The 26,534-nt window shown below is 38.7% G+C and overlaps 1 protein-coding gene across 1 annotated transcript in view; it reads left to right on the forward strand.

Moving 5' to 3' along the window:
* Window positions 1-26,534, forward strand: part of LOC134832725 (uncharacterized) — a 155,357-nt gene that overhangs the window by 122,372 nt on the left and 6,451 nt on the right. The window contains 28 exon segments of the mRNA XM_063846852.1: window positions 322-1,917; window positions 2,020-2,334; window positions 2,841-2,901; window positions 2,903-3,389; window positions 3,391-3,477; window positions 3,480-3,923; window positions 3,926-4,514; window positions 4,612-4,715; window positions 4,777-4,987; window positions 5,344-6,939; window positions 7,048-7,362; window positions 7,690-9,285; window positions 9,383-9,709; window positions 10,025-11,620; window positions 11,718-12,032; window positions 12,357-13,952; window positions 14,050-14,364; window positions 14,700-16,295; window positions 16,532-16,886; window positions 16,888-18,491; window positions 18,555-18,869; window positions 19,180-20,775; window positions 20,839-21,153; window positions 21,209-22,798; window positions 22,864-23,178; window positions 23,241-24,521; window positions 24,694-25,812; window positions 25,923-26,483. Of these exon segments, the coding sequence (XP_063702922.1) occupies window positions 322-1,917; window positions 2,020-2,334; window positions 2,841-2,901; window positions 2,903-3,389; window positions 3,391-3,477; window positions 3,480-3,923; window positions 3,926-4,514; window positions 4,612-4,715; window positions 4,777-4,987; window positions 5,344-6,939; window positions 7,048-7,362; window positions 7,690-9,285; window positions 9,383-9,709; window positions 10,025-11,620; window positions 11,718-12,032; window positions 12,357-13,952; window positions 14,050-14,364; window positions 14,700-16,295; window positions 16,532-16,886; window positions 16,888-18,491; window positions 18,555-18,869; window positions 19,180-20,775; window positions 20,839-21,153; window positions 21,209-22,798; window positions 22,864-23,178; window positions 23,241-24,521; window positions 24,694-25,812; window positions 25,923-26,483 (22,197 nt within the window).

Here is a 26,534-nt window from a genome sequence, read left to right on the forward strand (position 1 = left end):
TCTCCAATTGTTTTTGATAAGCTGATGAGAAATATTTTTTTCTATATTATTTTGGTTTTTTTTTATATAATTTGTAAATGAAATACATATCATTACAAAAAAAAAATCATATAAAACAACATTTCAATGCACATAACTTTAAAAAATAAATCGTATTTTTTTACGTATTTTTTACGTATTTTTTTACGTATTTTTTACGGATTATTTGTAAATTTTGAATTTGAATTTACAAATTATATAAATTAAAAGTAAAAATATTATGGAAAAAAATGTTTTTTTGAAGACTCGAAAATCGTCTCTGAATAAAATATTTTACTACAGCTCCTCCATCAACGCCTCCAAGAGACGTTCCTATTTATCGAGATCCTTGTGTTCCAAATCCCTGTGGACCTTATTCAACGTGTCGAGCATTTGGAGATAGTCATTCTTGTTCTTGTTTACCTACATATATTGGTGCTCCGCCAAATTGTCGACCTGAATGTAGAATTAACTCTGAATGCCCAAGTAATTTGGCTTGCATAAGAGAAAAATGTAAAGATCCTTGTCCGGGAAGTTGCGGATTCAATGCCAATTGCAATGTTTTGAATCATATTCCTAATTGTGTTTGTTACGAAGGATATGAAGGAGATCCATTTGTTGGATGTAATCCAAGGCCTCCGCAATTACCTCCTCAACCTGACGAGCCAATTTGTGATTGCGGACCAAATACAAGATGCGACGATGGCGTTTGTACATGTTTGCCCGAATATTACGGCGATCCTCATCAAGGATGTAGACCTGAATGCGTTTTGAATTCAGATTGTTCACGAGACAAAGCTTGTATTCGAAACAAATGCAAAGATCCTTGTCCGGGAACGTGCGGAGTTGGAGCAATTTGTGATGTTATTAATCACGTTCCAAATTGTCACTGTCCTCCGGGTACAGCAGGAAACGCATTTATTGAATGTCGCCCATATCAAGATCCTGTTGTTATCACAAATCCTTGTTCGCCATCTCCTTGCGGTCCAAACAGTCAATGCAGAGAAATCAACGGACAAGCAGTTTGCTCTTGTCTTCCAAATTATCTTGGAAGTCCTCCAAATTGCAGACCTGAATGCACAATTAATGCAGAATGCCCATTAGATAAGGGATGCGTTAACCAAAAATGTGTTGAAGTTTGTCGAGGTGTTTGCGGAATTGGAGCAAAATGTACTCCTGTTAATCACAGTCCAATTTGTACTTGTCCTCCAAGACACACGGGAGATCCATTTGTAAGATGTCAACAAATAATTGAGCCTCCGGCTTATGATCCTCCTCAAGATGTTTGCAATCCATCGCCTTGCGGGCCTCATTCACAATGTCGTGATATTAATGGAAGCCCATCTTGTTCATGTTTGCCCGAATTCATTGGATCTCCGCCAAATTGCAGACCTGAATGTGTTAGCAATTCTGAATGTCCTTTGAACAAAGCATGTATTCAACAAAAATGCAAAGATCCGTGTCCCGGATTATGTGGGCAAAATGCAAATTGTCATGTTGTTAGTCATACGCCAAATTGTGTTTGTATTCCCGGATATGAAGGAGATCCATTTAGTGTTTGTTCTCCAATCAAACAAATTTTATTCGAACACATTGATGTTTGCAATCCAAGCCCTTGCGGAAGTAATGCAATTTGCAGAGAACAAAATGGTGCAGGTTCATGCACATGTCAAGAAGACTATATCGGAAATCCTTACGAAGGTTGTCGTCCCGAATGCAGTTTGAACTCTGATTGTCCTTCGCATTTAGCTTGTATTAACAACAAATGTAAAGATCCTTGTCCCGGAACTTGCCCTCAATTCGCTACTTGTCAAGTTGTTAACCATTTGCCGTCATGCACTTGTCTTCCGGGTTATTCAGGAGATCCATTTAGATACTGTTCTATTATAAGAGACGAACGTAAGAATATTTTTCATTTCATATCATATCATACTCATTTTCATCATACAAAACACATCTTTTTACATTCATTCATACGAAATCATTATTTCATTATTTTAGCTGTCACTCCTGAATACGTAAATCCTTGTTCTCCATCCCCTTGCGGTCCAAATAGTCAATGTCGCGAAGTAAATGGTCAAGCAGTATGTTCTTGCTTGCCCAATTACATTGGAAGTCCTCCGGGTTGTCGTCCTGAATGTACTGTTAGTTCAGAATGCCCTCTTGACATAGCGTGTCAAAATCAGAAATGTGTTGATCCTTGTCCCGGAGTTTGTGGGCAAAATGCTCGTTGTAACGTTCGCAATCATTCCCCTATTTGCAGTTGTAATTCTGGATACACAGGAGATCCATTCGTTCGTTGTACTAAAATCCCACGTAAGACAAATTGCTTCTCCAATTGTTTTTGATAAGCTGATGAGAAATATTTTTTTCTATATTATTTTGGTTTTTTTTTATATAATTTGTAAATGAAATACATATCATTACAAAAAAAAAATATTTTATTCAGAGACGATTTTCGAGTCTTCAAAAAACATTTTTTTCCATAATATTTTTACTTTTAATTTATATAATTTGTAAATTCAAATTCAAAATTTACAAATACAAGCTTTGTTCGTAAAAAATACGTGAAAAATACGTAAAAAAATACGTAAAAAATACGTAAAAAAACGATTCCGCAACAAAACAACATTTCAATGCACGTATTTTTTACGTATTTTTTTACGTATTTTTTACGTATTTTTTTACGTATTTTTTACGGATTATTTGTAAATTTTGAATTTGAATTTACAAATTATATAAATTAAAAGTAAAAATATTATGGAAAAAAATGTTTTTTTGAAGACTCGAAAATCGTCTCTGAATAAAATATTTTACTACAGCTCCTCCATCAACGCCTCCAAGAGACGTTCCTATTTATCGAGATCCTTGTGTTCCAAATCCGTGGACCTTATTCAACGTGTCGAGCATTTGGAGATAGTCATTCTTGTTCTTGTTTACCTACATATATTGGTGCTCCGCCAAATTGTCGACCTGAATGTAGAATTAACTCTGAATGCCCAAGTAATTTGGCTTGCATAAGAGAAAAATGTAAAGATCCTTGTCCGGGAAGTTGCGGATTCAATGCCAATTGCAATGTTTTGAATCATATTCCTAATTGTGTTTGTTACGAAGGATATGAAGGAGATCCATTTGTTGGATGTAATCCAAGGCCTCATTTTGCTCCAATTCCGCAATTACCTCCTCAACCTGACGAGCCAATTTGTGATTGCGGACCAAATACAAGATGCGACGATGGCGTTTGTACATGTTTGCCCGAATATTACGGCGATCCTCATCAAGGATGTAGACCTGAATGCGTTTTGAATTCAGATTGTTCACGAGACAAAGCTTGTATTCGAAACAAATGCAAAGATCCTTGTCCACAATTAGGAATAGTGCGGAGTTGGAGCAATTTGTGATGTTATTAATCACGTTCCAAATTGTCACTGTCCTCCGGGTACAGCAGGAAACGCATTAAAAAAATTGAATGTCGCCCATATCAAGATCCTGTTGTTATCACAAATCCTTGGTCGCCATCTCCTTGCGGTCCAAACAGTCAATGCAGAGAAATCAACGGACAAGCAGTTTGCTCTTGTCTTCCAAATTATCTTGGAAGTCCTCCAAATTGCAGACCTGAATGCACAATTAATGCAGAATGCCCATTAGATAAGGGATGCGTTAACCAAAAATGTGTTGAAGTTTGTCGAGGTGTTTGCGGAATTGGAGCAAAATGTACTCCTGTTAATCACAGTCCAATTTGTACTTGTACTCCAAGACACACGGGAGATCCATTTGTAAGATGTCAACAAATAATTGAGCCTCCGGCTTATGATCCTCCTCAAGATGTTTGCAATCCATCGCCTTGCGGGCCTCATTCACAATGTCGTGATATTAATGGAAGCCCATCTTGTTCATGTTTTGCCCGAATTCATTTGTTGGATCTCCGCCAAATTGATCTCGACCGGAATGTGTTAGCAATTCTGAATGTCCTTTGAACAAAGCATGTATTCAACAAAAATGCAAAGATCCGTGTCCCGGATTATGTGGGCAAAATGCAAATTGTCATGTTGTTAGTCATACGCCAAATTGTGTTTGTATTCCCGGATATGAAGGAGATCCATTTAGTGTTTGTTCTCCAATCAAACAAATTTTATTACACATTGATGTTTGCAATCCAAGCCCTTGCGGAAGTAATGCAATTTGCAGAGAACAAAATGGTGCAGGTTCATGCACATGTCAAGAAGACTATATCGGAAATCCTTACGAAGGTTGTCGTCCCGAATGCAGTTTGAACTCTGATTGTCCTTCGCATTTAGCATAATATTTTTACTTTTAATTTATATAATGTTGTATTCAAATTCAAAATTTACAAAACAACAAATGTAAAGATCCTTGTCCCGGAACTTGCCCTCAATTCGCTACTTGTCAAGTTGTTAACCATTTGCCGTCATGCACTTGTCTTCCGGGTTATTCAGGAGATCCATTTAGATACTGTTCTATTATAAGAGATGAACGTAAGAATATTTTTCATTTCATATCATACTCATTTTCATCATACCAAACACCTCTTTTTACAGTCATTCCTACGAAATCATTATTTCATTATTTTAGCTGTCACTCCTGAATACGTAAATCCTTGTTCTCCATCCCCTTGCGGTCCAAATAGTGCAATTCGCGAAGTAAGGATTTCCGATATACTTGAAATGGTCAAGCAGTATGTTCTTGCTAAAATTTGTTTGATTGGAGAACAAACACTAAATGGATCTTGCCCAATCCTACATTGGAAGTCCTCCGGGTTGTCGTCCTGAATGTACTGTTAGTTCAGAATGCCCTCTTGACAAAGCGTGTCAAAATCAGAAATGTGTTGATCCTTGTCCCGGAGTTTGTGGGCAAAATGCTCGTTGTAACGTTCGCAATCATTCCCCTATTTGCAGTTGTAATTCTGGATACACAGGAGATCCATTCGTTCGTTGTACTAAAATCCCACGTAAGACAAATTGCTTCTCCAATTGTTTTTGATAAGCTGATGAGAAATATTTTTTTCTATATTATTTTGGTTTTTTTTTATATAATTTGTAAATGAAATACATATCATTACAAAAAAAAATAATATAAAACAACATTTCAATGCACATAATTTACATTTATTTGGCGTATGTAGGTAAACAAGAACAAGAATTTTTTACGTATTTTTTACGTATTTTTTTACGTATTTTTTACGGATTATTTGTAAATTTTGAATTTGAATTTACAAATTATATAAATTAAAAGTAAAAATATTATGGAAAAAAATGTTTTTTTGAAGACTCGAAAATCGTCTCTGAATAAAATATTTTACTACAGCTCCTCCATCAACGCCTCCAAGAGACGTTCCTATTTATCGAGATCCTTGTGTTCCAAATCCCTGTGGACCTTATTCAACGTGTCGAGCATTTGGAGATAGTCATTCTTGTTCTTGTTTACCTACATATATTGGTGCTCCGCCAAATTGTCGACCTGAATGTAGAATTAACTCTGAATGCCCAAGTAATTTGGCTTGCATAAGAGAAAAATGTAAAGATCCTTGTCCGGGAAGTTGCGGATTCAATGCCAATTGCAATGTTTTGAATCATATTCCTAATTGTGTTTGTTACGAAGGATATGAAGGAGATCCATTTGTTGGATGTAATCCAAGGCCTCCGCAATTACCTCCTCAACCTGACGAGCCAATTTGTGATTGCGGACCAAATACAAGATGCGACGATGGCGTTTGTACATGTTTGCCCGAATATTACGGCGATCCTCATCAAGGATGTAGACCTGAATGCGTTTTGAATTCAGATTGTTCACGAGACAAAGCTTGTATTCGAAACAAATGCAAAGATCCTTGTCCGGGAACGTGCGGAGTTGGAGCAATTTGTGATGTTATTAATCACGTTCCAAATTGTCACTGTCCTCCGGGTACAGCAGGAAACGCATTTATTGAATGTCGCCCATATCAAGATCCTGTTGTTATCACAAATCCTTGTTCGCCATCTCCTTGCGGTCCAAACAGTCAATGCAGAGAAATCAACGGACAAGCAGTTTGCTCTTGTCTTCCAAATTATCTTGGAAGTCCTCCAAATTGCAGACCTGAATGCACAATTAATGCAGAATGCCCATTAGATAAGGGATGCGTTAACCAAAAATGTGTTGAAGTTTGTCGAGGTGTTTGCGGAATTGGAGCAAAATGTACTCCTGTTAATCACAGTCCAATTTGTACTTGTCCTCCAAGACACACGGGAGATCCATTTGTAAGATGTCAACAAATAATTGAGCCTCCGGCTTATGATCCTCCTCAAGATGTTTGCAATCCATCGCCTTGCGGGCCTCATTCACAATGTCGTGATATTAATGGAAGCCCATCTTGTTCATGTTTGCCCGAATTCATTGGATCTCCGCCAAATTGCAGACCTGAATGTGTTAGCAATTCTGAATGTCCTTTGAACAAAGCATGTATTCAACAAAAATGCAAAGATCCGTGTCCCGGATTATGTGGGCAAAATGCAAATTGTCATGTTGTTAGTCATACGCCAAATTGTGTTTGTATTCCCGGATATGAAGGAGATCCATTTAGTGTTTGTTCTCCAATCAAACAAATTTTATTCGAACACATTGATGTTTGCAATCCAAGCCCTTGCGGAAGTAATGCAATTTGCAGAGAACAAAATGGTGCAGGTTCATGCACATGTCAAGAAGACTATATCGGAAATCCTTACGAAGGTTGTCGTCCCGAATGCAGTTTGAACTCTGATTGTCCTTCGCATTTAGCTTGTATTAACAACAAATGTAAAGATCCTTGTCCCGGAACTTGCCCTCAATTCGCTACTTGTCAAGTTGTTAACCATTTGCCGTCATGCACTTGTCTTCCGGGTTATTCAGGAGATCCATTTAGATACTGTTCTATTATAAGAGACGAACGTAAGAATATTTTTCATTTTCCTATCATTTCATATCATACTCATTTTCATCATACAAAACACATCTTTTTACATTCATTCATACGAAATCATTATTTCATTATTTTAGCTGTCACTCCTGAATACGTAAATCCTTGTTCTCCATCCCCTTGCGGTCCAAATAGTCAATGTCGCGAAGTAAATGGTCAAGCAGTATGTTCTTGCTTGCCCAATTACATTGGAAGTCCTCCGGGTTGTCGTCCTGAATGTACTGTTAGTTCAGAATGCCCTCTTGACAAAGCGTGTCAAAATCAGAAATGTGTTGATCCTTGTCCCGGAGTTTGTGGGCAAAATGCTCGTTGTAACGTTCGCAATCATTCCCCTATTTGCAGTTGTAATTCTGGATACACAGGAGATCCATTCGTTCGTTGTACTAAAATCCCACGTAAGACAAATTGCTTCTCCAATTGTTTTTGATAAGCTGATGAGAAATATTTTTTTCTATATTATTTTGGTTTTTTTTTTATATAATTTGTAAATGAAATACATATCATTACAAAAAAAAATAATATAAAACAACATTTCAATGCACGTATTTTTTACGTATTTTTTTACGTATTTTTTACGTATTTTTTTACGTATTTTTTACGGATTATTTGTAAATTTTGAATTTGAATTTACAAATTATATAAATTAAAAGTAAAAATATTATGGAAAAAAATGTTTTTTTGAAGACTCGAAAATCGTCTCTGAATAAAATATTTTACTACAGCTCCTCCATCAACGCCTCCAAGAGACGTTCCTATTTATCGAGATCCTTGTGTTCCAAATCCCTGTGGACCTTATTCAACGTGTCGAGCATTTGGAGATAGTCATTCTTGTTCTTGTTTACCTACATATATTGGTGCTCCGCCAAATTGTCGACCTGAATGTAGAATTAACTCTGAATGCCCAAGTAATTTGGCTTGCATAAGAGAAAAATGTAAAGATCCTTGTCCGGGAAGTTGCGGATTCAATGCCAATTGCAATGTTTTGAATCATATTCCTAATTGTGTTTGTTACGAAGGATATGAAGGAGATCCATTTGTTGGATGTAATCCAAGGCCTCCGCAATTACCTCCTCAACCTGACGAGCCAATTTGTGATTGCGGACCAAATACAAGATGCGACGATGGCGTTTGTACATGTTTGCCCGAATATTACGGCGATCCTCATCAAGGATGTAGACCTGAATGCGTTTTGAATTCAGATTGTTCACGAGACAAAGCTTGTATTCGAAACAAATGCAAAGATCCTTGTCCGGGAACGTGCGGAGTTGGAGCAATTTGTGATGTTATTAATCACGTTCCAAATTGTCACTGTCCTCCGGGTACAGCAGGAAACGCATTTATTGAATGTCGCCCATATCAAGATCCTGTTGTTATCACAAATCCTTGTTCGCCATCTCCTTGCGGTCCAAACAGTCAATGCAGAGAAATCAACGGACAAGCAGTTTGCTCTTGTCTTCCAAATTATCTTGGAAGTCCTCCAAATTGCAGACCTGAATGCACAATTAATGCAGAATGCCCATTAGATAAGGGATGCGTTAACCAAAAATGTGTTGAAGTTTGTCGAGGTGTTTGCGGAATTGGAGCAAAATGTACTCCTGTTAATCACAGTCCAATTTGTACTTGTCCTCCAAGACACACGGGAGATCCATTTGTAAGATGTCAACAAATAATTGAGCCTCCGGCTTATGATCCTCCTCAAGATGTTTGCAATCCATCGCCTTGCGGGCCTCATTCACAATGTCGTGATATTAATGGAAGCCCATCTTGTTCATGTTTGCCCGAATTCATTGGATCTCCGCCAAATTGCAGACCTGAATGTGTTAGCAATTCTGAATGTCCTTTGAACAAAGCATGTATTCAACAAAAATGCAAAGATCCGTGTCCCGGATTATGTGGGCAAAATGCAAATTGTCATGTTGTTAGTCATACGCCAAATTGTGTTTGTATTCCCGGATATGAAGGAGATCCATTTAGTGTTTGTTCTCCAATCAAACAAATTTTATTCGAACACATTGATGTTTGCAATCCAAGCCCTTGCGGAAGTAATGCAATTTGCAGAGAACAAAATGGTGCAGGTTCATGCACATGTCAAGAAGACTATATCGGAAATCCTTACGAAGGTTGTCGTCCCGAATGCAGTTTGAACTCTGATTGTCCTTCGCATTTAGCTTGTATTAACAACAAATGTAAAGATCCTTGTCCCGGAACTTGCCCTCAATTCGCTACTTGTCAAGTTGTTAACCATTTGCCGTCATGCACTTGTCTTCCGGGTTATTCAGGAGATCCATTTAGATACTGTTCTATTATAAGAGACGAACGTAAGAATATTTTTCATTTCATATCATACTCATTTTCATCATACAAAACACATCTTTTTACATTCATTCATACGAAATCATTATTTCATTATTTTAGCTGTCACTCCTGAATACGTAAATCCTTGTTCTCCATCCCCTTGCGGTCCAAATAGTCAATGTCGCGAAGTAAATGGTCAAGCAGTATGTTCTTGCTTGCCCAATTACATTGGAAGTCCTCCGGGTTGTCGTCCTGAATGTACTGTTAGTTCAGAATGCCCTCTTGACAAAGCGTGTCAAAATCAGAAATGTGTTGATCCTTGTCCCGGAGTTTGTGGGCAAAATGCTCGTTGTAACGTTCGCAATCATTCCCCTATTTGCAGTTGTAATTCTGGATACACAGGAGATCCATTCGTTCGTTGTACTAAAATCCCACGTAAGACAAATTGCTTCTCCAATTGTTTTTGATAAGCTGATGAGAAATATTTTTTTCTATATTATTTTGGTTTTTTTTTATATAATTTGTAAATGAAATACATATCATTACAAAAAAAAAATCATATAAAACAACATTTCAATGCACGTATTTTTTACGTATTTTTTTACGTATTTTTTACGTATTTTTTTACGTATTTTTTACGAATTATTTGTAAATTTTGAATTTGAATTTACAAATTATATAAATTAAAAGTAAAAATATTATGGAAAAAAATGTTTTTTTGAAGACTCGAAAATCGTCTCTGAATAAAATATTTTACTACAGCTCCTCCATCAACGCCTCCAAGAGACGTTCCTATTTATCGAGATCCTTGTGTTCCAAATCCCTGTGGACCTTATTCAACGTGTCGAGCATTTGGAGATAGTCATTCTTGTTCTTGTTTACCTACATATATTGGTGCTCCGCCAAATTGTCGACCTGAATGTAGAATTAACTCTGAATGCCCAAGTAATTTGGCTTGCATAAGAGAAAAATGTAAAGATCCTTGTCCGGGAAGTTGCGGATTCAATGCCAATTGCAATGTTTTGAATCATATTCCTAATTGTGTTTGTTACGAAGGATATGAAGGAGATCCATTTGTTGGATGTAATCCAAGGCCTCCGCAATTACCTCCTCAACCTGACGAGCCAATTTGTGATTGCGGACCAAATACAAGATGCGACGATGGCGTTTGTACATGTTTGCCCGAATATTACGGCGATCCTCATCAAGGATGTAGACCTGAATGCGTTTTGAATTCAGATTGTTCACGAGACAAAGCTTGTATTCGAAACAAATGCAAAGATCCTTGTCCGGGAACGTGCGGAGTTGGAGCAATTTGTGATGTTATTAATCACGTTCCAAATTGTCACTGTCCTCCGGGTACAGCAGGAAACGCATTCATTGAATGTCGCCCATATCAAGATCCTGTTGTTATCACAAATCCTTGTTCGCCATCTCCTTGCGGTCCAAACAGTCAATGCAGAGAAATCAACGGACAAGCAGTTTGCTCTTGTCTTCCAAATTATCTTGGAAGTCCTCCAAATTGCAGACCTGAATGCACAATTAATGCAGAATGCCCATTAGATAAGGGATGCGTTAACCAAAAATGTGTTGAAGTTTGTCGAGGTGTTTGCGGAATTGGAGCAAAATGTACTCCTGTTAATCACAGTCCAATTTGTACTTGTCCTCCAAGACACACGGGAGATCCATTTGTAAGATGTCAACAAATAATTGAGCCTCCGGCTTATGATCCTCCTCAAGATGTTTGCAATCCATCGCCTTGCGGGCCTCATTCACAATGTCGTGATATTAATGGAAGCCCATCTTGTTCATGTTTGCCCGAATTCATTGGATCTCCGCCAAATTGCAGACCTGAATGTGTTAGCAATTCTGAATGTCCTTTGAACAAAGCATGTATTCAACAAAAATGCAAAGATCCGTGTCCCGGATTATGTGGGCAAAATGCAAATTGTCATGTTGTTAGTCATACGCCAAATTGTGTTTGTATTCCCGGATATGAAGGAGATCCATTTAGTGTTTGTTCTCCAATCAAACAAATTTTATTCGAACACATTGATGTTTGCAATCCAAGCCCTTGCGGAAGTAATGCAATTTGCAGAGAACAAAATGGTGCAGGTTCATGCACATGTCAAGAAGACTATATCGGAAATCCTTACGAAGGTTGTCGTCCCGAATGCAGTTTGAACTCTGATTGTCCTTCGCATTTAGCTTGTATTAACAACAAATGTAAAGATCCTTGTCCCGGAACTTGCCCTCAATTCGCTACTTGTCAAGTTGTTAACCATTTGCCGTCATGCACTTGTCTTCCGGGTTATTCAGGAGATCCATTTAGATACTGTTCTATTATAAGAGACGAACGTAAGAATATTTTTCATTTCATATCATACTCATTTTCATCATACAAAACACATCTTTTTACATTCATTCATACGAAATCATTATTTCATTATTTTAGCTGTCACTCCTGAATACGTAAATCCTTGTTCTCCATCCCCTTGCGGTCCAAATAGTCAATGTCGCGAAGTAAATGGTCAAGCAGTATGTTCTTGCTTGCCCAATTACATTGGAAGTCCTCCGGGTTGTCGTCCTGAATGTACTGTTAGTTCAGAATGCCCTCTTGACAAAGCGTGTCAAAATCAGAAATGTGTTGATCCTTGCCCCGGAGTTTGTGGGCAAAATGCTCGTTGTAACGTTCGCAATCATTCCCCTATTTGCAGTTGTAATTCTGGATACACAGGAGATCCATTCGTTCGTTGTACTAAAATCCCACGTAAGACAAATTGCTTCTCCAATTGTTTTTGATAAGCTGATGAGAAATATTTTTTTCTATATTATTTTGGTTTTTTTTTATATAATTTGTAAATGAAATACATATCATTACAAAAAAAAATCATATAAAACAACATTTCAATGCACATAACTTTAAAAAAATGTAACGTATTTTTTACGTATTTTTTTACGTATTTTTTACGAATTATTTGTAAATTTTGAATTTGAATTTACAAATTATATAAATTAAAAGTAAAAATATTATGGAAAAAAATGTTTTTTTGAAGACTCGAAAATCGTCTCTGAATAAAATATTTTACTACAGCTCCTCCATCAACGCCTCCAAGAGACGTTCCTATTTATCGAGATCCTTGTGTTCCAAATCCCTGTGGACCTTATTCAACGTGTCGAGCATTTGGAGATAGTCATTCTTGTTCTTGTTTACCTACATATATTGGTGCTCCGCCAAATTGTCGACCTGAATGTAGAATTAACTCTGAATGCCCAAGTAATTTGGCTTGCATAAGAGAAAAATGTAAAGATCCTTGTCCGGGAAGTTGCGGATTCAATGCCAATTGCAATGTTTTGAATCATATTCCTAATTGTGTTTGTTACGAAGGATATGAAGGAGATCCATTTGTTGGATGTAATCCAAGGCCTCCGCAATTACCTCCTCAACCTGACGAGCCAATTTGTGATTGCGGACCAAATACAAGATGCGACGATGGCGTTTGTACATGTTTGCCCGAATATTACGGCGATCCTCATCAAGGATGTAGACCTGAATGCGTTTTGAATTCAGATTGTTCACGAGACAAAGCTTGTATTCGAAACAAATGCAAAGATCCTTGTCCGGGAACGTGCGGAGTTGGAGCAATTTGTGATGTTATTAATCACGTTCCAAATTGTCACTGTCCTCCGGGTACAGCAGGAAACGCATTCATTGAATGTCGCCCATATCAAGATCCTGTTGTTATCACAAATCCTTGTTCGCCATCTCCTTGCGGTCCAAACAGTCAATGCAGAGAAATCAACGGACAAGCAGTTTGCTCCTGTCTTCCAAATTATTACGGAAGTCCTCCAAATTGTAGACCTGAATGCACAATTAATGCAGAATGCCCATTAGATAAGGGATGCGTTAACCAAAGATGTGTTGAAGTTTGTCGAGGTGTTTGCGGAATTGGAGCAAAATGTACTCCTGTTAATCACAGTCCTATTTGTACTTGCCCTCCAAGACACACAGGAGATCCATTTGTCAGATGTCAACCGATTATCGAGCCTCCTGTATATGATACTCCTCGCGATGTTTGTAATCCATCGCCTTGCGGGCCTCATTCACAATGCCGAGATATTAACGGAAGCCCATCTTGTTCATGTTTGCCTGAGTTCATTGGATCTCCTCCAAATTGCAAACCTGAATGTATTAGCAATTCAGAATGTCCTTCGAACAAAGCTTGTATTCAACAGAAATGTAAAGATCCTTGTCCCGGATTATGTGGGCAAAATGCAAATTGTCATGTTGTTAGTCATACGCCAAATTGTGTTTGTATTCCCGGATATGAAGGAAATCCATTTGTTTTATGTTCACCTATTAAGTATGATGTAATTGAGCATATTGACGTCTGCAATCCAAGCCCTTGCGGAAGTAATGCAATTTGCAGAGAACAAAATGGCGCAGGTTCATGCACATGTCAAGAAGATTATATCGGAAATCCTTACGAAGGTTGTCGTCCCGAATGCAGTTTGAACTCTGATTGTCCTTCGCATTTAGCTTGTATTAACAACAAATGTAAAGATCCTTGTCCCGGAACTTGCCCTCAATTCGCTACTTGTCAAGTTGTTAACCATTTGCCGTCATGCACTTGTCTTCCGGGTTATTCAGGAGATCCATTTAGATACTGTTCTATTATAAGAGACGAACGTAAGAATATTTTTCATTTCATATCATACTCATTTTCATCATACAAAACACATCTTTTTACATTCATTCATACGAAATCATTATTTCATTATTTTAGCTGTCACTCCTGAATACGTAAATCCTTGTTCTCCATCCCCTTGCGGTCCAAACAGTCAATGTCGCGAAGTAAATGGTCAAGCAGTATGTTCTTGCTTGCCCAATTACATTGGAAGTCCTCCGGGTTGTCGTCCTGAATGTACTGTTAGTTCAGAATGCCCTCTTGACAAAGCGTGTCAAAATCAGAAATGTGTTGATCCTTGCCCCGGAGTTTGTGGGCAAAATGCTCGTTGTAACGTTCGCAATCATTCCCCTATTTGCAGTTGTAATTCTGGATACACAGGAGATCCATTCGTTCGTTGTACCATAATCCCACGTAAGACAAATTGCTTCTCAATTTATTTTTGATAATCTGATGAGAAATATTTTTTTCTATATTATTTTGGTTTTTTTTTATATAATTTGTAAATGAAATACATATCATTACAAAAAAAAATAATATAAAACAACATTTCAATGCACATAACTTTAAAAAAATAAATCGTATTTTTTACGTATTTTTTACGTATTTTTTTACGTATTTTTTACGAATTATTTGTAAATTTTGAATTTGAATTTACAAATTATATAAATTAAAAGTTAAAATATTATGGAAAAAAATGTTTTTTTGAAGACTCGAAAATCGTCTCTGAATAAAATATTTTACTACAGCTCCTCCATCAACGCCTCCAAGAGACGTTCCTATTTATCGAGATCCTTGTGTTCCAAATCCCTGTGGACCTTATTCAACGTGTCGAGCATTTGGAGATAGTCATTCTTGTTCTTGTTTACCTACATATATTGGTGCTCCGCCAAATTGTCGACCTGAATGTAGAATTAACTCTGAATGCCCAAGTAATTTGGCTTGCATAAGAGAAAAATGTAAAGATCCTTGTCCGGGAAGTTGCGGATTCAATGCCAATTGCAATGTTTTGAATCATATTCCTAATTGTGTTTGTTACGAAGGATATGAAGGAGATCCATTTGTTGGATGTAATCCAAGGCCTCCGCAATTACCTCCTCAACCTGACGAGCCAATTTGTGATTGCGGACCAAATACAAGATGCGACGATGGCGTTTGTACATGTTTGCCCGAATATTACGGCGATCCTCATCAAGGATGTAGACCTGAATGCGTTTTGAATTCAGATTGTTCACGAGACAAAGCTTGTATTCGAAACAAATGCAAAGATCCTTGTCCGGGAACGTGCGGAGTTGGAGCAATTTGTGATGTTATTAATCACGTTCCAAATTGTCACTGTCCTCCGGGTACAACAGGAAATGCATTCATTGAATGTCGCCCATATCAAGATCCTGTTGTTATCACAAATCCTTGTTCGCCATCTCCTTGCGGTCCAAACAGTCAATGCAGAGAAATCAACGGACAAGCAGTTTGCTCCTGTCTTCCAAATTATTACGGAAGTCCTCCAAATTGTAGACCTGAATGCACAATTAATGCAGAATGCCCATTAGATAAGGGATGCGTTAACCAAAGATGTGTTGAAGTTTGTCGAGGTGTTTGCGGAATTGGAGCAAAATGTACTCCTGTTAATCACAGTCCTATTTGTACTTGCCCTCCAAGACACACAGGAGATCCATTTGTCAGATGTCAACCGATTATCGAGCCTCCTGTATATGATACTCCTCGCGATGTTTGTAATCCATCGCCTTGCGGGCCTCATTCACAATGCCGAGATATTAACGGAAGCCCATCTTGTTCATGTTTGCCTGAGTTCATTGGATCTCCTCCAAATTGCAAACCTGAATGCATCAGCAACTCAGAATGTCCTTCGAACAAAGCTTGTATTCAACAGAAATGTAAAGATCCTTGTCCCGGATTATGTGGGCAAAATGCAAATTGTCATGTTGTTAGTCACACGCCAAATTGTGTTTGTATTCCCGGATATGAAGGAAATCCATTTGATTTCTGTTCACCTGTCAAGCATGATATTATTGAACGCATTGATGTTTGTAATCCAAGCCCTTGCGGAAGCAATGCAATTTGCAGAGAACAAAATGGCGTTGGAGCTTGTGTCTGTATTGACGATTACCTCGGAAATCCTTATGAAGGCTGTCGACCTGAATGCACAATTAATTCTGATTGTCCTTCACATTTAGCTTGCATTAGTAACAAATGCAAAGATCCTTGCCCCGGAACGTGCGGAACAAATGCTATTTGTCAAGTTGTCAATCATTTGCCTTCATGCACGTGTATTACAGGATATACAGGAGATCCATTCAGATTTTGTTCTATTATTAGAGACGAACGTAAGAATAGTTATCATTTCATTTCATTTCATATACACTACATAAATTTTTTTTTTCATTCAAAAAATTTTACACTATACATATGAGTTGAACTGAAACACATTCAAAATCATTTTAAAAATGTTAAGATATATTTAATTTATTACAAGATTATAAATATATATATCTTAAAGTTTTTAATGATATATTAATATACAGGCTTGAATTTTTACAATATCGTTGTTTTCTTATTATAGCTGTTACTCCAGAATATGTTAATCCATGTTCTCCATCTCCTTGCGGTCCAAATAGTCAATGTCGCGAAGTAAATGGTCAAGCAGTATGTTCTTGCTTACCGAATTACATTGGAAGTCCTCCGGGTTGTCGTCCTGAATGTACTGTTAGCTCAGAATGCCCATTAGAGCTTGCTTGTGTCAATCAGAAATGCGTTGATCCTTGCCCCGGCGTTTGTGGGCAAAATGCTCGTTGCAACGTTCGTAATCATAGCCCAATTTGTATTTGTGAAAATGGATTTACAGGAGATCCATTCACTAGATGTTATCCTATTCCAAGTAAAAATGATGTTAAAGTAATTTTGAACATACAGTTTATAAATTTATTTTTTAGCTCCTCCGCCTCCTCGAGATGAACCAGTTTACAGAAATCCTTGCGTTCCAAATCCTTGTGGTCCTCATTCTACTTGCAGAGTAATTGGCGATAGCTATACATGTTCTTGTCTACCAAACTACTTTGGAACACCTCCGAATTGTCGTCCTGAATGTACAATAAATGCAGAATGTTCAAGTAATTTGGCTTGTATAAGAGAAAAATGTAAAGATCCTTGTCCGGGAAGTTGCGGATTCAATGCCAATTGCAATGTTTTGAATCATATTCCTAATTGTGTTTGTTACGAAGGATATGAAGGAGATCCATTTGTTGGATGTAATCCAAGGCCTCCGCCATTACCTCCTCAACCTGACGAGCCAATTTGTGATTGCGGACCAAATACAAGATGCGACGATGGCGTTTGTACATGTTTGCCCGAATATTACGGCGATCCTCATCAAGGATGTAGACCTGAATGCGTTTTGAATTCAGATTGTTCACGAGACAAAGCTTGTATTCGAAACAAATGCAAAGATCCTTGTCCGGGAACGTGCGGAGTTGGAGCAATTTGTGATGTTATTAATCACGTTCCAAATTGTCACTGTCCTCCGGGTACAGCAGGAAACGCATTTATTGAATGTCGCCCATATCAAGATCCTGTTGTTATCACAAATCCTTGTTCGCCATCTCCTTGCGGTCCAAACAGTCAATGTAGAGAAATCAACGGACAAGCAGTTTGCTCTTGTCTTCCAAATTATTACGGAAGTCCTCCAAATTGTAGACCTGAATGCACAATTAATGCAGAATGCCCATTAGATAAGGGATGCGTTAACCAAAGATGTGTTGAAGTTTGTCGAGGTGTTTGCGGAATTGGAGCAAAATGTACTCCTGTTAATCACAGTCCTATTTGTACTTGCCCTCCAAGACACACAGGAGATCCATTTGTCAGATGTCAACCGATTATCGAACCTCCTGTATATGATACTCCTCGCGATGTTTGTAATCCATCGCCTTGCGGGCCTCATTCACAATGCCGAGATGTTAACGGAAGCCCATCGTGTTCATGTTTGCCTGAGTTCATTGGATCTCCTCCAAATTGCAAACCTGAATGTATCAGCAACTCAGAATGTCCTTCGAACAAAGCTTGTATTCAACAGAAATGTAAAGATCCTTGTCCCGGATTGTGTGGGCAAAATGCAAATTGTCATGTTGTTAGTCACACGCCAAATTGTGTTTGTATTCCCGGATATGAAGGAAATCCATTTGATTTCTGTTCACCTGTCAAGCATGATATTATTGAACGCATTGATGTTTGTAATCCAAGCCCTTGCGGAAGCAATGCAATTTGCCGAGAACAAAATGGCGTTGGAGCTTGTGTCTGTATTGACGATTACCTCGGAAATCCTTATGAAGGCTGTCGACCTGAATGTACAATTAATTCTGATTGTCCTTCACATTTAGCTTGCATTAGTAACAAATGCAAAGATCCTTGCCCCGGAACATGCGGAACAAATGCTATTTGTCAAGTTGTCAATCATTTGCCTTCATGCACCTGTATTTCAGGTTATACAGGAGATCCATTCCGATATTGTTCAATCATTAGAGAAGATCGTAAGTTTATTTTTTTGCCATTCGAAGTTTTTTGGTATTTATGAATTGTTTCTTTTGTATTAGCTCCTATTCCCGAAAAAAGAAATCCTTGTCATCCTTCTCCTTGTGGACCAAATAGTCAATGTAAAGAAGTAAACGATCAGGCTATTTGCTCATGTTTGCCAAACTACATTGGAAGTCCTCCGGGTTGTCGTCCTGAATGTACTGTTAGTTCAGAATGCCCTCTTGACAAAGCTTGTGTCAATCAGAAATGCGTTGATCCTTGCCCCGGCGTTTGTGGGCAAAATGCTCGTTGCAACGTTCGTAATCATTCTCCTATTTGCAGTTGTAATTCTGGATACACAGGAGATCCATTTATTCGTTGTACTAAAATCCCACGTAAGACAAATTGCTTCTTTAATTATTTTTTATCTGATGAGAAACATTTTTTTCTATTATTTTGGTTTTTTTTTTATATAATTTGTAAATGAAAAACATATCATCACAAAAAAAAATATTTAAATTAACATTTCAATTCATATAACTTAAAAAAATCGTATTTTTCTCGTATTTTTTCCTTTTTTTTTAAATTATTTGTGAATTCAAATTTGAATTTACAAATTATATAAATTAAAATTTAAAAAATTATGGAAAAAAATGTTTTTTTGAAGACTCGAAAATCGTCTCTTAATCAAATATTTTACTATAGCTCCTCCGTCAACGCCTCCAAGAGACGTTCCTATTTATCGAGATCCTTGTGTTCCAAATCCCTGTGGACCTTATTCAACGTGTCGAGCATTTGGAGATAGTCATTCTTGTTCTTGTTTACCTACATATATTGGTGCTCCGCCAAATTGTCGACCTGAATGTAGAATTAACTCTGAATGCCCAAGTAATTTGGCTTGTATAAGAGAAAAATGTAAAGATCCTTGTCCGGGAAGTTGCGGATTCAATGCCAATTGCAATGTTTTGAATCATATTCCTAATTGTGTTTGTTACGAAGGATATGAAGGAGATCCATTTGTTGGATGTAATCCAAGGCCTCCGCAATTACCTCCTCAACCTGACGAGCCAATTTGTGATTGCGGACCAAATACAAGATGCGACGATGGCGTTTGTACATGTTTGCCCGAATATTACGGCGATCCTCATCAAGGATGTAGACCTGAATGCGTTTTGAATTCAGATTGTTCACGAGACAAAGCTTGTATTCGAAACAAATGCAAAGATCCTTGTCCGGGAACATGCGGAGTTGGAGCAATTTGTGATGTTATTAATCACGTTCCAAATTGTCACTGTCCTCCGGGTACAACAGGAAATGCATTCATTGAATGTCGCCCATATCAAGATCCTGTTGTTATCACAAATCCTTGTTCGCCATCTCCTTGCGGTCCAAACAGTCAATGTAGAGAAATCAACGGACAAGCAGTTTGCTCCTGTCTTCCAAATTATTACGGAAGTCCTCCAAATTGTAGACCTGAATGCACAATTAATGCAGAATGCCCATTAGATAAGGGATGCGTTAACCAAAGATGTGTTGAAGTTTGTCGAGGTGTTTGCGGAATTGGAGCAAAATGTACTCCTGTTAATCACAGTCCTATTTGTACTTGCCCTCCAAGACACACAGGAGATCCATTTGTCAGATGTCAACCGATTATCGAACCTCCTGTATATGATACTCCTCGCGATGTTTGTAATCCATCGCCTTGCGGGCCTCATTCACAATGCCGAGATGTTAACGGAAGCCCATCGTGTTCATGTTTGCCTGAGTTCATTGGATCTCCTCCAAATTGCAAACCTGAATGTATCAGCAACTCAGAATGTCCTTCGAACAAAGCTTGTATTCAACAGAAATGTAAAGATCCTTGTCCCGGATTGTGTGGGCAAAATGCAAATTGTCATGTTGTTAGTCACACGCCAAATTGTGTTTGTATTCCCGGATATGAAGGAAATCCATTTGATTTCTGTTCACCTGTCAAGCATGATATTATTGAACGCATTGATGTTTGTAATCCAAGCCCTTGCGGAAGCAATGCAATTTGCCGAGAACAAAATGGCGTTGGAGCTTGTGTCTGTATTGACGATTACCTCGGAAATCCTTATGAAGGCTGTCGACCTGAATGTACAATTAATTCTGATTGTCCTTCACATTTAGCTTGCATTAGTAACAAATGCAAAGATCCTTGCCCCGGAACATGCGGAACAAATGCTATTTGTCAAGTTGTCAATCATTTGCCTTCATGCACCTGTATTTCAGGTTATACAGGAGATCCATTCCGATATTGTTCAATCATTAGAGAAGATCGTAAGTTTATTTTTTTGCCATTCGAAGTTTTTTGGTATTTATGAATTGTTTCTTTTGTATTAGCTCCTATTCCCGAAAAAAGAAATCCTTGTCATCCTTCTCCTTGTGGACCAAATAGTCAATGTAAAGAAGTAAACGATCAGGCTATTTGCTCATGTTTGCCAAACTACATTGGAAGTCCTCCAGGTTGTCGTCCTGAATGTACTGTTAGCTCAGAATGCCCTCTTGACAAAGCTTGTGTCAATCAGAAATGCGTTGATCCTTGCCCCGGCGTTTGTGGGCAAAATGCTCGTTGCAACGTTCGTAATCATAGCCCAATTTGTGTTTGTGAAAATGGATTTACAGGAGATCCATTCACAAGATGTTATCCTATTCCAAGTAAAAATGATTTTAAAGTAATTTTAAACATATAGTTTATAAATTTATTTTTTAGCTCCTCCGCCTCCTCGAGATGAACCAGTTTACAGAAATCCTTGCGTTCCAAATCCTTGTGGTCCTCATTCTACTTGCAGAGTAATTGGCGATAGCTATACATGTTCTTGTCTACCAAACTACTTTGGAACACCTCCGAATTGTCGTCCTGAATGTACAATAAATGCAGAATGTTCAAGTAATTTGGCTTGTATAAGAGAAAAATGTAAAGATCCTTGTCCGGGAAGTTGCGGATTCAATGCCAATTGCAATGTTTTGAATCATATTCCTAATTGTGTTTGTTACGAAGGATATGAAGGAGATCCATTTGTTGGATGTAATCCAAGGCCTCCGCCATTACCTCCTCAACCTGACGAGCCAATTTGTGATTGCGGACCAAATACAAGATGCGACGATGGCGTTTGTACATGTTTGCCCGAATATTACGGCGATCCTCATCAAGGATGTAGACCTGAATGCGTTTTGAATTCAGATTGTTCACGAGACAAAGCTTGTATTCGAAACAAATGCAAAGATCCTTGTCCGGGAACGTGCGGAGTTGGAGCAATTTGTGATGTTATTAATCACGTTCCAAATTGTCATTGTCCTCCGGGTACAGCAGGAAACGCATTCATTGAATGTCGCCCATATCAAGATACTGTTGTTATCACAAATCCTTGTTCGCCATCTCCTTGCGGTCCAAACAGTCAATGCAGAGAAATCAACGGACAAGCAGTTTGCTCCTGTCTTCCAAATTATTACGGAAGTCCTCCAAATTGTAGACCTGAATGCACAATTAATGCAGAATGCCCATTAGATAAGGGATGCGTTAACCAAAGATGTGTTGAAGTTTGTCGAGGTGTTTGCGGAATTGGAGCAAAATGTACTCCTGTTAATCACAGTCCTATTTGTACTTGCCCTCCAAGACACACAGGAGATCCATTTGTCAGATGTCAACCGATTATCGAGCCTCCTGTATATGATACTCCTCGCGATGTTTGTAATCCATCGCCTTGCGGGCCTCATTCACAATGCCGAGATGTTAACGGAAGCCCATCGTGTTCATGTTTGCCTGAGTTCATTGGATCTCCTCCAAATTGCAAACCTGAATGTATCAGCAACTCAGAATGTCCTTCGAACAAAGCTTGTATTCAACAGAAATGTAAAGATCCTTGTCCCGGATTGTGTGGGCAAAATGCAAATTGTCATGTTGTTAGTCACACGCCAAATTGTGTTTGTATTCCCGGATATGAAGGAAATCCATTTGATTTCTGTTCACCTGTCAAGCATGATATTATTGAACGCATTGATGTTTGTAATCCAAGCCCTTGCGGAAGCAATGCAATTTGCAGAGAACAAAATGGCGTTGGAGCTTGTGTCTGTATTGATGATTACCTCGGAAATCCTTATGAAGGCTGTCGACCTGAATGTACAATTAATTCTGATTGTCCTTCACATTTAGCTTGCATTAGTAACAAATGCAAAGATCCTTGCCCCGGAACATGCGGAACAAATGCTATTTGTCAAGTTGTCAATCATTTGCCTTCATGCACCTGTATTTCAGGTTATACAGGAGATCCATTCCGATATTGTTCAATCATTAGAGAAGATCGTAAGTTTATTTTTTTTTGTGATTCGAAATTTTTTGGAATTTATGGATTGTTTCTTTTGTATTAGCTCCTATTCCCGAAAAACGAAATCCTTGTCATCCTTCTCCTTGTGGACCAAATAGTCAATGTAAAGAAGTAAACGATCAGGCTATTTGCTCATGTTTGCCGAACTACATTGGAAGTCCTCCAGGTTGTCGTCCTGAATGTACTGTTAGCTCAGAATGCCCTCTTGACAAAGCTTGTGTCAATCAGAAATGCGTTGATCCTTGCCCCGGCGTTTGTGGGCAAAATGCTCGTTGTAACGTCATTAATCACAGTCCTATTTGTTCATGTGAAAATGGTTTTACGGGAGATCCATTCAGACTATGTTATCCAATACCACGTAAGAATTCTTTCTTTCAGCATGAAATAAATATTGATTAAAATTGTATCTTAACATTTTAGCGCCTCCTACACCGCCAAAAGATATTCCTGTTTATAAAAATCCATGCATTCCAAATCCTTGTGGTCCATACTCAACTTGCAAATCATACGGAGAAAATCATGTTTGCTCTTGCTTACCAAACTATTATGGGTCTCCGCCAAATTGCCATCCAGAATGTACAATAAACTCTGATTGCTCAAGCAACTTAGCTTGTATCAATGAGAAATGTAGAGATCCTTGTCCCGGAAGTTGTGGATTAAATGCAAACTGTAATGTGTACAATCATATTCCAAATTGCGTTTGTTATGAAGGTTATCAAGGAGATCCATTCAGAAGATGTGATCCAAAGCCTCCGCAATTACCTCCTCAACGAGAAGAACCAATTTGTGATTGCGGACCAAATACAAGATGCGACGATGGCGTTTGTACATGTTTGCCCGAATATTACGGCGATCCTCATCAAGGATGTAGACCTGAATGCGTTTTGAATTCAGATTGTTCACGAGACAAAGCTTGTATTCGAAACAAATGCAAAGATCCTTGTCCGGGAACATGCGGAAGTCAAGCAATTTGTACGGTTTCCAATCACGTTCCTATTTGCACTTGCCCTGTTGGAATGACAGGAAATCCATTTATTGCTTGTACACCATATCAAGAGCCTGTTGTATACAAAAATCCATGTCAACCATCGCCTTGCGGTCCTCATTCACAATGCCGCGAATCAAATAATCAAGCGATTTGCAGTTGTTTGCCTGGATACATTGGAAGTCCTCCGGGTTGTCGACCTGAATGTGTCGTGAGTGCTGAATGTGAACTCACAAAGGCTTGTATCAATCAGAAATGCAAAGATCCTTGTCCCGGAACGTGTGGTTATAACGCAAGATGTAACGTGATCAACCACAGTCCTATTTGCACTTGTCCTCCTCGATACACAGGCGATCCATTCATTCAATGTCGCATCATTGAAACTCCTCCTCCATTACCAAAGCCGCAAGATCCTCCTATAGATCCTTGCTATCCTTCTCCATGTGGTTTCAATGCTCGATGCGATAACGAAAATGGAAAAGCAAAATGTTCGTGTTTGCCTGATTACTTTGGTCAACCGCCAAACTGTCGTCCTGAATGTCGCACGAACTCCGAATGTGACACTTCTCTCGCCTGCATAAATCAAAAGTGCAAAGATCCATGTCCCGGAAGTTGCGGATCTCTTGCGAGATGTCACGTAATTAATCATGTTCCTATTTGCACTTGCCCAGCTGATTATACGGGCGATCCATTTACTCGATGTTACAGACAACCACGTAAGAAAATAATTCATTTTCTCGTTACAGGTTTTGCTTCAGCAGTTTCAACACATAATGCTTCCGTACAATCAAAATATTCGCAACTAATCAATTCAATTTCAGCTTTTAACCCTTTCTTAAAATCATTTTTGAACATTTTCTAATTGTTTTTTTTTCTTACCATATACAGCTCCTCCGCCAGAAGCTCCAAAAGATCCTTGTTATCCATCGCCTTGCGGAACAAATGCAAATTGCCGTGTTCGAAATAACGTTGCTGTTTGCGAATGTATTCAAGAATTCCATGGAGATCCGTATGTTGGATGTCGTCCCGAATGCGTATTGAACAGCGATTGTTCACGAAATCTCGCTTGTATGAACCAAAAATGTCGAGATCCATGTCCCGGAGTTTGCGGAACAGGAGCCGAATGTACTGTAACGAATCACATTCCTGTTTGTACTTGTCCTCCAGGTCTCACGGGAAATCCATTCCAATCATGCATTTACTTTGTGCAACGTGAAGAGCCTATTGAGCGTGATCCATGCAATCCATCGCCATGCGGAAGAAGTGCGACGTGTCGCGTACGCAATGGAAACGCTGATTGCGAATGTCTCCCAGGCACATATGGAAATCCATTTACGGGATGCAAACCAGAATGTACAATCAATTCGGATTGTTCACGTGATAAGGCTTGCGTTAACACGAAATGTATTGATCCATGTCCCGGCGTATGCGGATATGAAGCAATTTGTAATGTTGTCAATCACAGTCCAATTTGCTCATGTCCTCGCGATATGATTGGCGATCCATTTACGGAATGTAAACGCCCGCCAAAAGAGCCCGTGGATCCATGTTATCCAAATCCGTGCAGAGTTAATGGTGTTTGTCGCGTCGTTAATGGCGTCGCATCATGTACTTACCCTGAATGTGTCGTAAACGATGATTGCGGAAGCACGAGAAATTGCATAAACCAACATTGTGTCGATCCATGTATCGGAGCTTGCGGAATTAATGCCGTGTGTAATGTCGTAAATCATCAACCACGTTGCACATGTCCTCCTGGTTTCGTCGGATCTCCATATGAACGATGCGTTGTGAGAGACGAACCTCCTCCGCCGCCAAGACCTGAATGTGTTAGTGACGATGAATGTACGAACGACAAAGCTTGCATCAACCAAAAATGCTTGAATCCTTGTCTTTATGAAAACGGTTTGTGCGGCGCTAATGCAGAATGTCGCGTACAGAAACACAGACCAATTTGTGTTTGCCGTGACGGATTCACAGGAAATGGAAGATCAGGATGTTTCGAAAGTAAGTTTTATTTTTGGCGCCAATTTTTGACATTTTATCCCAATGCACATTCAAACTTTTATTTTTGTTTACAAATACATAACCTCAATTTTTTTCGTATTTTTTTTTAGTTGGATGTCGATCTGATTCAGAATGTCCTCCGCGTGAAGCTTGCATCAACCGTGAATGCGTCGACGTTTGTCGCACAACGCAATGCGGTATCAATGCCATCTGTCGTTCGGAATATAATCATCGTGCAACATGCGAATGTCTTCCGGGCTATCGAGGAAATCCACACATTGAATGTGTTCGTCCCGAATGTACGTCAGATCAGGAATGCGCTTATCACTTGGCTTGTCAAAACGAAAAATGCCGAGATCCATGCAATTGTGGCGAAGGAGCATTGTGTCGTGTCGATAATCATCGTCCTTCATGCAAATGCCCGCCCGGATATTCGGGAGATCCACACGTTCGATGCTCGATCATTCAACGAGAGCCCGAATGTCGCATGGATGGCGATTGCCCGAGCAAATTGGCTTGTTTCAGCGGCGTTTGTAAGAATCCTTGCTACGAAACGAAACCATGCGCTGCTAATGCAGTATGCGATGTTGTCGATACGTTACCTTTGAGAACGATGGTTTGCACATGCAATCCAGGTTATGTAGGCGATGCTGAAAAAGAATGTAGATTAGGTAAGTTTTTGACGAATAATGCAAAAAAATACAAAATTAACGCTTTTTCAG

Source organism: Culicoides brevitarsis, chromosome 2 (assembly GCF_036172545.1).
Source record: "Culicoides brevitarsis isolate CSIRO-B50_1 chromosome 2, AGI_CSIRO_Cbre_v1, whole genome shotgun sequence".
NCBI classification, from domain to species: Eukaryota; Metazoa; Arthropoda; class Insecta; order Diptera; family Ceratopogonidae; genus Culicoides; species Culicoides brevitarsis.